This window comes from Magnolia sinica, chromosome 12, assembly GCF_029962835.1.
Source record: "Magnolia sinica isolate HGM2019 chromosome 12, MsV1, whole genome shotgun sequence".
NCBI lineage: Eukaryota > Viridiplantae > Streptophyta > Magnoliopsida > Magnoliales > Magnoliaceae > Magnolia > Magnolia sinica.
This window is the reverse complement of record NC_080584.1, coordinates 14,931,608-14,944,510: the sequence shown is the minus strand read 5'-3', so window position 1 is coordinate 14,944,510 and position 12,903 is coordinate 14,931,608. Positions and strand designations below refer to the sequence as shown.

The window sequence follows — 12,903 nt, the reverse complement described above, 5'->3', positions numbered from 1 at the left end:
ATTATGCTTGGGCACAAAAATTCAGACTAATACATGGTTCAAATAGTCCGGAACAAGGGAAGTAGCTTGGAGGGTCAGCCTTCATTGCCCTTTACACTCTTTCAAATCATGTGGTCCACCTTAATCACAGACCAAACTATGTTTTGGGCCTGGCATAAAGGGAGTAACTAAGTTTTGGATCACCTTCTGGTCAGGGTAATTTTCACATAAATATCACGGTTGGGCCCACACCCAAGCTCCATACCCCCTTCTCGCATTCCTTGCATTACTCATGTAGCTTTAACTTTTCTTAAAAAGTATCACCTTCTTACATTTCTTACATGTAGCTTATTGATAACTTCTCTTAAAAAGCATCCATCCAAATGTAAATTCTATATGATGTAGAAAGGTTTTTGTCAAATTCTCATTCCCCAGAACTAAGATGTTGCGCCCAATGCTGTACAGGAGAAAGTGTAGAGAGAAGGGAGAAGAGGGGATGACCTTTTCTGGAAGGGGTCTCCCTCTGAGATCATCATCACAGCCCTCTCATCACTGGCAGGGGTTGTGGATGAGTTTCCGGGTCTTGCCACATGAGCAGGCAAAAGAAATATGCACATTGTCTCCCTGCCCAATGATGAACTTCCGGGAAGCATCACATGAACAGGTCCACAGAATCTTCATCTCGTCTCCTCATGTGGTAATTTCCAATACCTGCACAAAATAAATTTGAAAGTAATAAAAGGAAAAAATCGAGACCACGTCAAGTAAGATCATATGAGTAAGTAAGACATACCTCTCTCCTCCCTCCTAGTGCTTCTGGGGACATCTGCAATAAAGCTAACAAAATAAGCTGGGCAACATAAAATATAAACTGAAAAAAAAAAACAATGTGACCATCTAAGCATCTGATTGCTGTGGTTATCTAATTGATTTGCGGCACTTGCATTTTAAAGATCACTCCCCCAGAACGGAGTGGATTGATATACCTGTGATGGGGCTGTGTGGGGCGCACAGAGATGTCCATGACAAATCCCTGTTTTTTAAAAGACCAAAATAGGATAGAATTCTAAAATTAGGCAAACATCTCTGTATCTATCCTTTTCAATATCATTTATAACAACAATTATGTGTATATGTAAACCCCATAACCGAAATTGTAACAAAGATACCTAGTCAGGTATCCTATTCTACATATCTCTAGAGGGAATCATCATGCTTGAATTTTTCATTGAATATATTGAATATAAAATTAAAATTTGAATATAGCACGACCTGTGTTGCCTCAAGAAGAACTGCAATAAAAGATGGGATATGGGGATAGCTGGATAGCTATATCTAGCATGTACTTAATAATAAATACAATTTCCTTACACGCTTCAACCCTCTTCTACTAATTTCTACAAACAAATGGGTAGAAATATCTCTCCTCTGCAAAACAATAAAATATCATAGGATAACCTACAATTCTATAATGGACTGGTTCGAAGATAATCCAAATCCTTTATTCAAAAGTTCAAAAGAGTTATTGATTTTTCAGAGTTTAAAGTTGTCCATCAGTACAATTTTCAGATAGGCCCAACACATTCTGGATCCCACAGCAATTAGGATTTCAGGATTTCAGATATTCAACAAGGCTTTAAAATACACTCCAAAGAAAAAGAAAAAAAAACACACCAGGATCTGCTCTTACCTCCAGCAGGAGTTGTTCATCTTGTTCCAAGGAGCCTTCTAGCCTACGTTGTTTCAGCTTCCTACATTTCGGCAAAGGTTTCTACAATAAATCATATGAAAAGGTATTTCATTTATTGGGCAAAGTATTTTAGTACACATAACCCAATAATGCCTCCAATGAGCCAAGCTGTTGGGCATTCTGGATGCCCAAAAACTACGATTTCAGGTATTCACTGAACTCAAGAAAAGAAAAAGACAAAAGAAGGAGATCAGATCTCCCTCTCTCTTACATTTGTCGTACACACGGGACTGGTTTCAGAAGTAGAAGAAGGATAGGCCATGACTTCCTTAGCTGGATTCCGATCTGGAGATGAGGGGCTGGTTTCAAAAAAGGGATGGTCCATATCCGTTGAAGAATAGGCCATGACTTTCTTAGCTGGTGGATCTGCCAAGTCAGGAAACGGTGAATAGAGATGGGTGAGCACTAGGAATCCTAGCATATACACACAATCACAATTTTAAACTCCGATGTACCTCTTTTATAATTGTTTGGGGGGGGGGGGGGGGGATCCCAACAGAACAGAAATCAACTCTGTTGGGCCCACCATGAATGCATGCGGTTTATCCAAGTTGTCCATCTGTTTTTTCAGCACATTTTAGGGGTTGAGCCAAAACCTCAAGTGGACCATAACACAGGAAAAAATTGGCCCCACAGTGATGTTTATTTGTCATCAACCTGGGAAAACACAAATATCAACTTGATCGAAAACTTGTGGCCCCCATGATTTTTTTCAACAGTGGTATACGTTCAATTCACACCATGGAGCTTTGGATATTCTTCATCTTTTGGTTTAATACCTAAAATTATCGTTTAAAATGGATGGACAGAGTGGATATAATACATAAATCATGGTGGACCCAACAGAGTTTACTGTGTTACTCAGTAAACAATCTGCTTCCATCCAAACAGGGATGATCATAACCATTCAAAGGTTGAAACTTTTTTTTTTAATGGGCATCTAACCCACACATAAGATTCTCTAGTGGGCCCAAGAATGACGGGTTGTTAGAAAAGTGCAGCCGATGACCGCGGATTCAATCTCATGGCCCACGTGATGCCTATCACAAATTCATTGATAACCATCCGATTTGCTAATGGAATTTTTGCCCTACTCATTATTTTATTTTAACCATCCATTTTATAGCCATTAAATGGATGAGGATTGCTTGATATGATCCATCCATAGTGTGCCCCACTATTTGGATGGTCCAAAGTATATTACAAGTCAGAACTATTTTGAAGTAATGGATAACTATTATAGGAGTCTAGCCCCTTAACCAGGCTAGCATATCCCTGATTATATGTTAGAAATGATCACATACAACTAGTTCTACATCTAGCTAGTTGGTGTGTGCTAACCAACCATGGTGTTTGTGCCCCATCCAACTCTTCTACATGGTTCCCCACAATGAAAATAGGATGCCTTGAAAATCATGCAGATCCAAAATTAGATGGGACCCATGAGGTTTTTGGGTGGTTGTTCATTATTTTTTATAGTTTGGCTTGCCTGACAGTTTGATTGACCTGATTTTGGGGGCCCCATTTTCATGTTAGGACTACCTTGCTAGATGAGTTGGATTTTATATGGATACCTTGGTTGGCCACAAATAACTAATTGAGCATTCCCACCACTCCGCTTTCCTAGTTTGGGCCATGCCTAGGGATGATCATAACTATTCAAGAGGTTGGCTCGGCCATTAAGATGAGGATCCCAACCATTCAATCCATGCATAGATAAGATCATAAAACATTCCAACTTTTTACACCCAAGTCATCATTATTTTAAACGAGGTCCATCCATGGCCTTTGCATGGTGGGTCCTACCATATGGAATAGGGCTTTTGCCTAATCCATTGACACTACCAAGATGGTGCTCTGTGAGCCCCACCATGATGTGGTACATGTTTTATCCACACCATCCATCCATTTTGCCAGCCCTAAAAGAGGCAGATCCAAATCTCAGGTAGATCATACCACAGAAACAATGGTGATTGAACACCCACCATTAAAAACGTCTTGGGAGCCACAAGTTTTGAATGAAGCTAATATTTGTGTTTTCCCATAATCCAAGTCCATGTAACCTATGATGGTAAATAAACATTAAAGTGGGCCGTAGGAAGTTTCTAATAGTAGGGGACGTTCAATCATCCTATTTCTTATAATATGGTTGACCCTTGAATTTTAGCTGGGCCCACCTTGATATGCATGTGAGATCCACTCCAACCATTTAGATGTGTAATCCCAAATTAGGCCCAGGTACAAAAAATAAGGTTGGCTTTCTCACCAGAGACACCTTGTTCTTCCATCGTTTTGGTAAAAAGTTCTTTGATGGGGACATCAGAGGACCTACACGGGTGTACTAGAGATGGAAACTAATGCAAAACAATTAACCACTTGCTCTAAAAGCTCGAACTGTTAGAGCATGGTGAATTAATCCCTTTATCTCATAACCTAGGCCCCACATCTCATGGGTTAGGACCTCGGTTGAACCCCTCTGATGGGCAGCAAATCACATGGGTACCGCCTCACATGAGCCACTCACCCCGAGTGTGTCCCCGCGTCCCACAGGCTACCCCGCTCGAGCCCGGCCCGATGTGAAATGCACATTAATCAACCCCGATGAGGAGTCTCGAATACGAGGCCATCCTCGTGGGCCCCGCCCACCCCGAGTGTACCCTTGCATCCCACAGGCAACCCCACTCGAGCCCGGTGTGAAAATGACCCTGCATTAATCACCCCCGGTGAGGAGTCTCAAACACGAGACCTCCCGCTCTGATACCAATTTAATGCAAGACAATTTACCACTTGTTCTAAAAGCTCGAACCGTTAGAGCATGACTAATTAATTCATTTATCTCATAAGCCCAGGCCCCACATCTCATGGGTTAAGACCTCCGCCGAACCCTCCTCGTGAGCCCCAAATCACATGGGTACCGCCTCACACAAGCCACCCACCCTGAGTGTGTCCCCGCATCCCACAGGCTACCCTACTCGAGCCTGATGTGAAATGCACATTAATCACCCCTGGTGAGGAGTCTCGAACATGAGACCTCCCTCGTGGGCCCTGCCCACCCCGAGTGTGCCCCTGCATCCCACAGGCAGCCCCACTCGAGCCCGGTGTGAAAAATGCCCCTGCATTAGAAACGATCACCCACATCAGCGCAACTTTCTTTGTGGATGACAGATGAGTTCCAGATAAGGCCCACCAGGACATTTTGAAAACCCCACATACATTGAACGTGCATCAAGAAGACCCCACCTTGGGATGATGCATGTGGGATGCATGGAATTTCTATTTCGTGTCGATTCGACCACTGGATCTTGTTGATCAGGCCATCGGGCCACCGGATCTTTTAGATCTAGGCCCCTTGGACTCTGATCTTGTTTTCTTTATGGTTTTTGTTATTTTTAGGAGTTATTTGATGGTTAAGATTGATAATATATGTTTTAATTTTCTTATTTTGGATGAGGAGTCGCTTTACTTAAGTGAGTAACATAGTTGTAATTATGCTGAATTTTAATTCCGAATTTTTTTAATTATAAAACCACAAGGGGAGTGGAGTTCCAACCCTAACGGTGCTATTGAGAAGAAATAAAAAAGAGCGAAGCTCTCTTGTGTGAAAATTTCGTCATTATTTTCTAGGGTTTTTTAAAAAAAAAAAAAAAAAACTCTCCCTTCCAATTAAATTGTGGAAGTGTAGAAGCTTGTTCGGTGGTGGATTCTAAGGTACATCCTTCATCTTCCTCTTATTCGAAAGATATTCTCTTCTTCTCTTGTCTTCCATTAAAACCTTCTAAACCTTAGATTTTCAATTTCTTATTTTTCCCAATTTCTAAAAACCCTAATTCCAAAATCCTCAATTCCCATAAACCCTAATTCTCCATATTTCAGATTTTCCCCTTCCTAACCCTAATCATAAAACCTACTAGTCATTCCCTTGAGTGTGAAATGTGCCTACACTAGATTGGAAGTCCCTACTTCCAACTGGATCACCCTTGAACTATTTTATATTTTCGTATACCGTGTATGTGAAAACCTAGGATCTTCATGTTATAAATCTGAATTTTTGAATCTATTATAAGGATATGCTTGATTTTACATGTTGATTGCTGAAATTAATGTGTAATTGATCTCTCGTCATGCATCCTAGGATAGTTTCCATCATCCTGCATCATTCTTGATATTTTTTTGGCTTTTGAAGGGGATTTAGAGGTTTGAGGGTTTTTATAGGATGGGTTGTCTGAAAGTGGCGGGAAACATAACAAACTTCTTAGTGATCTTCCCCATGTAACCAACATGGATGGAACACAAACCGAACTCCCAACCTTACCACAATTTGACAAGGTCAGTATGCAATCCAAGTTCTTGGAATCGGACACGGCTTTGGTCAATCCCCGGATCCATAAGGTTGGTGGATCCTTAACTACGGGCCCACTGTGATGTATGTGCCATACATCCATGCGATCCATCAGTTTTGACAACTCATTTTAGGGCATGATCTCATCCAAATCTCAGGTGGACCGCACCACAGGAAACATAGTGCTTGATCATTAAAAACTTCCTGTGGGCCACAAAAGTATTGGATCAAGCTGATATTTGTGTGGTCCCTTCATCCAGGTCCTTGTGACCTTACCAACAGGTTGGATGGCAAATAAATGTTCCAGAGGGCCCCCATTAAGTTTTTAATGGTAGGTATTCATTCATCACTGATTCCCGTGGTGCGGTCCACTTGAAATTTGAATATGCTTCCTTTTATGGATCGCGCCCTAAAATGATCCCTCAAAGTGGATGGACAACGTGGATGTAAGGCACATGCATAACAATGGGCCCACAAAGATCCACTGACCGGGGATCCACTGGAGCTGCATCCCTTGAATCGGGACTTTAGATGATACTTCAATTTCACTTCAATGGGCCCACAGTTCAATGATCCAGTTTTTGCATGATGCACGGTTAAGAAGGGAGGAAGGGACGAACAGAGAGACACCTTGGAGGCAGTGTTGTTGTTGTTCTCCAGCAGTGTTACTTCCAAAACATTTTTCTCAATTTTACCCTTGGGATTCTCTGCAATTCTACCCAACTCCCTTACTTTGTTCCACCAGCTGCTCCCCCAACCTTCGTAGCTTCTGTAACAAAGCTCCCACGACAAAGGGTATTTCAGTCATCCAGGAAAGTATATTCATCTAGGCAGTAAAAGCTTGTACACGTGCCACAATAATGCCTCAAATCAAACGGCTCAAATTATGGGCCACAGTACAGATATAATATAAAAAAATACTGATGTGATAATATAACCATCAAATCTGCCTATATATTTCATGTCTTTGTACAAATGCCCGACGTCAATTCTGAAATCCATTGACAGAATTAGAAGGGATTTTTTATGGCACAAAAAGGAAAACAGAAAAAAATCCATTTGATGGAATGGAAGGAGGTGTGCAAACATGTTCAAGATGGGGGGCCTGGCATAAGAAATCTCAAAACTATGAATCATGCGCTTCTAGGTAAATGGCCTTGGAGATTACAAACTGAAAAAGGGGCGTTGTGGAACAGACTTATCAAGAGCAAATATGGAAGATCTGAGGGAGGTTGGTGGACAAAGGATTCGTCAGTCTATAGAGCTTCTGCAGTTTGGAAAGGTATTCTGTCTTCAAAATCAGAAGTGATTAAAGGTATAGGTATTATAATAGGTAAAGGTGATAATATGTGCTTCTGGGAAGATATATGGGTGGGGGATTCTACCTTGAAAAGGGATTTTCCAAATATTTTCCGTCTCTCTACCAATCAGTCAATCCACGTGGCTGATTGTTTCTCCACCACAGGCTGTCAGATCGTGTGGAATCCCATGTGCAGAAGGAATCTCCTTGACTGGGAGATCGACGAATATGCAGCCCTGCAACGACGCATCATCGGTTGCAAGATTGATCAGGACAAGGAAGATAGTCTGCACTGGAGGATCGACAAATCCGGATCTTTCACTGGAGATTCATCATTGTCCCTTTATCAGCCATATCTGGACAGAATTTCTGTCTCGTTTTGAAATAGCTTGGTCTGCCCCAAATTCGACAGGTAGATTATTAAAGGCTTGGCATGGTATCTCAGTGGGCAAGAGAAGGACGAAGCTAAGGAGAATGACCCTTCTTGTTGTCTGGTGGGCAGTTTGGGAAGAAAGAAATAACAGATGTTTCAATGGGATCTCTAAATCGGTGGCATATGTAGCTGCTAGAGCTAGAATGTTAGTTTTGGAGTGGGCCATTAATGTCGACAAACTAAAGGATTGTAATTTTCTGTTTGTAGGTGTGTAGTAGGCTGTGTAGCTCCCTTGGCGGTGCAGCCTCGTTTCTAATGTTTTCTTTCTATTATTAATATAATCCGTGATTTCTCAAAAAAAAAAAAATAATAATAATAATAATAATAATAATCCGGATCTTTCATGGTAAAATCGCTGTACAATTTCATTGATAGAAAGCAGGTTTTGATGGCAAAGCAAAGGACAGACTTAGTGTGGAAGTTCAAGGTTTCCCCAAAGATAGCAGTTTTTGGCTGGCTAGTTGAGAAGAATAGGGTATTGACTGTAGACAATCTGAGGAAGAGAGGCATGATAATCACTAACATATGTCTATGCTGTATGAAGGAGGCAAAATTAGTAAACCATCTTTTTGTCCATTGTCCGTTCATCAGCCAGGTGTGGACAGCGATTCTTCAAGCTTTCAAGGTTGCTTGGTCCTTTCCTGAATCTTCCGAAAAGCTGTTATATTGCTGGCATGTGTCAAAGTTAGGAAAAGAAAAAACCACAATTTGGAAAATGTTCCTCTTGGCAGCCTGGTGGGCATTTTGGGAAGAAAGAAATGGGAGATGTTTTGAGAATATATCCAACTTGGCAGCTGTTATAGTTCAGAGAGTTCAACAGTATGTAGTCGAGTGGGCAACTTTCTCTGTGAATTTTAAGGGATGTAATTTTCCTATTGTCTAAGGATAGCTTTCTCGCTTCCTCAGCGAGATAATCCTTTTTCTGTAATCCCTTTCTCTTCAATCAAAATTTTGTTATTTCTTAAAAAAAAATAAAAATAAAAAAATCTAACCATCTGATTTGTGGACAGTCCTAAAAAATTGAATGGTCTCAATTCAGCAAACAAGTGTCAGCTAACCAGAGGTCAAATTTTTAGGTGCCTGAGTATCAATCATCACACTCCTATTGTCAGGTCACAGTAAGAACCTCCAATTTGACAATTGATTAGAGTAATCGACCCAGACCCATGTCTACGGGAATAGAAGAACTAGGGCAACTGGAAAATTAGGGAGGGGAAAGGAAAAGCAAGGTGTGGGTTTATGACGCAATGACTCGATTAGGAAAGGAAATCGTAAATGCTCTCCCAAATCCAAACCTTTTTTATGTGCACGTGGAATCTGAATGGTGCATTTGGAGTGTCTTCCCATGCTCACCTTACATCCCGAGAATCATCCCAATCCAAAACTCAGGTGGGACAAAAGACAGGGATCGACATACAATCACCCCTAAAACCTTTGTATTCACTTCTCCCTTCATCCTGGAGGGATGCATCTGATGACTGTGTTGGATGACATAATACAAAACAAGGTTGACCCACCTTCCAGCAGGAAGTTTCTATAGTGGGCATCCCCGTCCCAAATGTCCCTCATTTTTCCATTTGGTGTGGCCCCCCTCGGCCATTGATCAAACTGTATATTAGGATTCAGACCAAACATGAGGGCCGGGCCGGGCCGGGGGTGGGTGGTGGAGAACCTAGTGCACGGCGTGGATATACAATACATACATCAAGGTGGGCCCCACGGTTAGGGTAATACCCCTACAGTGTTACCCGGGTAACACCTATCTGCTCTTCCCCCGAGAGTCTGTGTGCGCACATCAAAAACAGGCCATGCCCCGAAAATCTCCTCCATCACGATTGATGGATTGTTCTTTTACCAGCTGAATTTCAGACAGACCACTAATCAGATGGCTGAGATTATGTGATGGGGGAGAATTTTTACCAATCCTAATTCCAAAACCGTAATTGCAATTGCACTTCAAAAAGAGAAACTGTAAATTCCAATTACGAAAGATAAAACGCTAATTCCTTTCCCAAAAGAAAATCCATAATTTCAAATCTCCAATCCAAGAATGTAAATAAGATGAAGAAAAAAAATACCTATCAGGACAGAAACCCTACCCGTCAGATGCAGAGGTATGATGGGTGCTTCGTCACTCCAGCAGGGAGAGATGAGAGAGATAAGGCGGGAGAGAGGCAGAGGGAAGGCTCGGGGTTGTGCAGAGAGAGAGAGAGAGAGAGAGATGACGGTGAGGAATCCAGGAGGAGGAAGTGAGAGACGTAGAAAATGATAGAAACTGAAAAGTTTGGGGCTTTTCGTCCGCTCGAGTACAATCGCGGGCTATGGCCACCCGTTTGTTGTGTCGAGACAGACCGCGGGAGAGGGAGAGAACCGAGAGAGAGGCAGATACGCATGAAAGGAAGCAGATTACGCTCATGCAAAGACGAGGGAAGCGGATTGGCTAGCGTACCTCACCGCGGCTGCATTGACGTCAGCAGGTTACGTGGGTCTGAACATGAGGTATGTGTTATATCCAAACTGGCCATCCATTTGGCATGCTCGTCATAAGGCTTGAGACAGAAAATAAGATAGATAAGCAAAAGGCAGCGGGGGATTGAACGTCTACCATTGAAACCCTTTTCAGGTCCATGGAAGTTTTGGATCAATATGAAATTTGTTTTTCCTCTTAATTCATGTCTTCGTGACCTTAAGAAGAGATTGGATGAAAAATAAACATTATGGTGGGCCCTACGAATTGCTTAATGGTGAAATTCATTATCTCCGCTGCTATTTGTGGTGTGATGTAGATGATATTTGGATATGATTCAATTTTTAGATAATGCTCTAAAATGATCTCAAAAAATAGATGAACGGTGTAAATATAATAAATACATCACTATAGAGCCCATGTAACTTTAATTTCCTTTGAACCTTTCATACAACTCGGAGCTCGAGGAGCGCCAATGCTAGTCTTGGCATGACACGTACCTACAGCAGCTATATAATTGGGGTGTGGTACACCATGCAGACGCTCCTCGAGCTCTAATTTACTCATTGGGCACACCATAATGTTTATTTTCCATACAATCTGTTCATAAGGTCACAAATACATGTATAAAGAGGAAAAACAAATTTCATATTGATCCGGCCCCAGAAGGGTTTCATTGGTAGACATCTCCCACGGCTTTTTTCAGTGTAGTCCACTTTATCTTTAGATTTGTCTTATGTTTCAGATCAAGCCTTAAGACGAGCTCGCCAAATGGATGGACGGTTTGGATATAACACATACCTCATGATCAGACCCATAGAACTTGCTACGTTAATACACCAGTTATACACCAGCCAATCCACTCCCCCTTCCCCCGTGAAAGAGGGGACGCAGATTTTCTACGAGAGCCTTCCGCAGGATGTTCCCAGGGATTCTATGTGGGCTCGTTGGATGTGCATCCGATTTTCAAGCTCATTTTAGGACATGGACAAAAAAAAAAAAAGAGAGATAGGGTTCCAAAACTCAATTAAAGCGCATGATAGGAAACAGTGGAGATTTAGTGACCACTGTTGAAACGTTTATATGACCACAAAAGTTTTGTGCCGGTTTTAAGTTCATGGTGTTTTCACTTCATCTCAGTGAGAATGACATTATAAACGTTTTGGATTGAATATGAACATCAAGGTGGAGCCTAGAAGGTTTCATTGGTAGGCATTACTTTCCTCACTATTTCATCTCGTATGTCCCACTTAATTGTTGGATCTTCCTTATTTTTGGTAACTTGTCCTAAATGAGCTTGAAAAATGGATGGACAGGTTGGATTTCTCACAAACATCACAGTGGACCCCATTTTGAATCCTTGCACTGGAAGTTCCTGCGCAAGGTTCAGGGTGGGGTCCACTGTGATGTTTGTGAGAAATTCAACTGTCCATTCATTTTTTGAGATCATTTTAGAATATGGGACCAAAAATGAATAGGATACAAAACTTAAATAGGCCACACGAGAGGAAACAATGGAGATTTAGTGACCACCATTGAAACATTTATATGGCCACAAATTTTTGTATCAATTTAAGTTCTTAGTGTTTTCACTTCATCTTAGTCAAAATGACCTTATAAATGGTTTAGATGGAATATAAACATCAAGGTGGAGCTTAGGAAGGTTTCAACGGTAGGAATTCCTTTCCCCACTATTTCATCTCGTATGACCCACTTAAGTTTTGTATCCTACTCATTTTTAGTCGCATGTCTTAAAATGATCTTGAAAAATGAATGGACGGGTTGGATTTCTCACAAACATCATAGTGGGCCTCACCCTGAATCCTTGTGTAGGAACTTCCTTGAAAGGCTTTCGTAAGAAATCCGCGTCCGAGGCTAAGAACCCGAATTCCAACCCTAACGTCCGTGAGCATCTAACGCTCCCTGCACTCTCACACTTGCCTTCCACTCACACTCTCACCCACTTCGCTGGTTCTAGGTATCTCTCAAGGCGAGTATCTTTGATCGTGGACGATGATCTACACATTTTTAACGGTCCGATCGCTCATATAATGATCCAGGCCACTCTGATTGTCGGAAATGTTCTAATCCAGCCTAAGTGGATTGGGGCAATCGGCTTCAAAATTTGACAGTCCGATTAATGTGATCGAGCTTCAGATCATCCCACAGCAAGTTGTGGGTCTAATGAATAATAGATCCGAAGATCTAGATGTTAATACTGGTAATATACATTTCAAATATTGTGACCAGATGTTATAAGCAATTTTGTATTGTTTAGATTTTCAAATTTTAATATGTCCATGACACATTCTATAGAGCACACCTTTAATTTAGACCGTTCATCGTGTAGGCCCCACCTTAAAAGTGGATCGTCCTTTATTACTATCGGGTCGAACTTTGATGTGGACCATATATTATGCGGGCCCTCAATGACATGTGATCATCATGTGAGGCCCACCTTTTACATGGTCTGTCTGTTGTTTGAGCCCCACCTTCTACCTGGACAATCTATCACAAGGGGCCTCGTTTGACATGAACTGGAGAGAACCTCATTCACGTGATAAGAGAAGTAGAAAAGTTAAAAGATTTTATCACCTAAATTACTTTTACTATAATACTATTTGTTGATGCAGAA

General features: G+C 41.5%; 2 protein-coding genes across 4 annotated transcripts; one reads left to right on the top strand and one right to left on the bottom strand.

Moving 5' to 3' along the window:
- Nucleotides 1-284: 284 nt before the first annotated feature.
- LOC131220978 (uncharacterized) lies at nt 285-10,190 on the bottom strand. 3 transcript variants are annotated; one of them, XM_058216020.1, is made up of 7 exons: nt 9,901-10,190; nt 6,699-6,837; nt 1,942-2,095; nt 1,670-1,739; nt 966-1,012; nt 773-816; nt 285-690 (listed from the first exon to the last, which is right to left on the bottom strand). In XM_058216020.1, the coding sequence occupies exons 3-7, from the start codon at nt 2,073-2,075 to the stop codon at nt 632-634; spliced, it is 354 nt and encodes a 117-aa protein (XP_058072003.1). In that variant the 5' UTR covers nt 2,076-2,095; nt 6,699-6,837; nt 9,901-10,190; the 3' UTR covers nt 285-631. The 3 variants fall into 3 exon arrangements, 2 of the variants coding, with proteins under 2 accessions (XP_058072003.1, XP_058072002.1); XM_058216019.1 differs by lacking the exon at nt 6,699-6,837 and having other exon boundaries at nt 9,901-10,188; XR_009158929.1 differs by lacking the exons at nt 966-1,012; nt 1,942-2,095; nt 6,699-6,837; nt 9,901-10,190 and having other exon boundaries at nt 285-816.
- Nucleotides 7,197-7,751, top strand: LOC131219954 (uncharacterized). Its single transcript, XM_058214937.1, has one exon. The coding sequence runs from the start codon at nt 7,197-7,199 to the stop codon at nt 7,749-7,751; it is 555 nt and encodes a 184-aa protein (XP_058070920.1).
- Nucleotides 10,191-12,903: the final 2,713 nt, after the last annotated feature.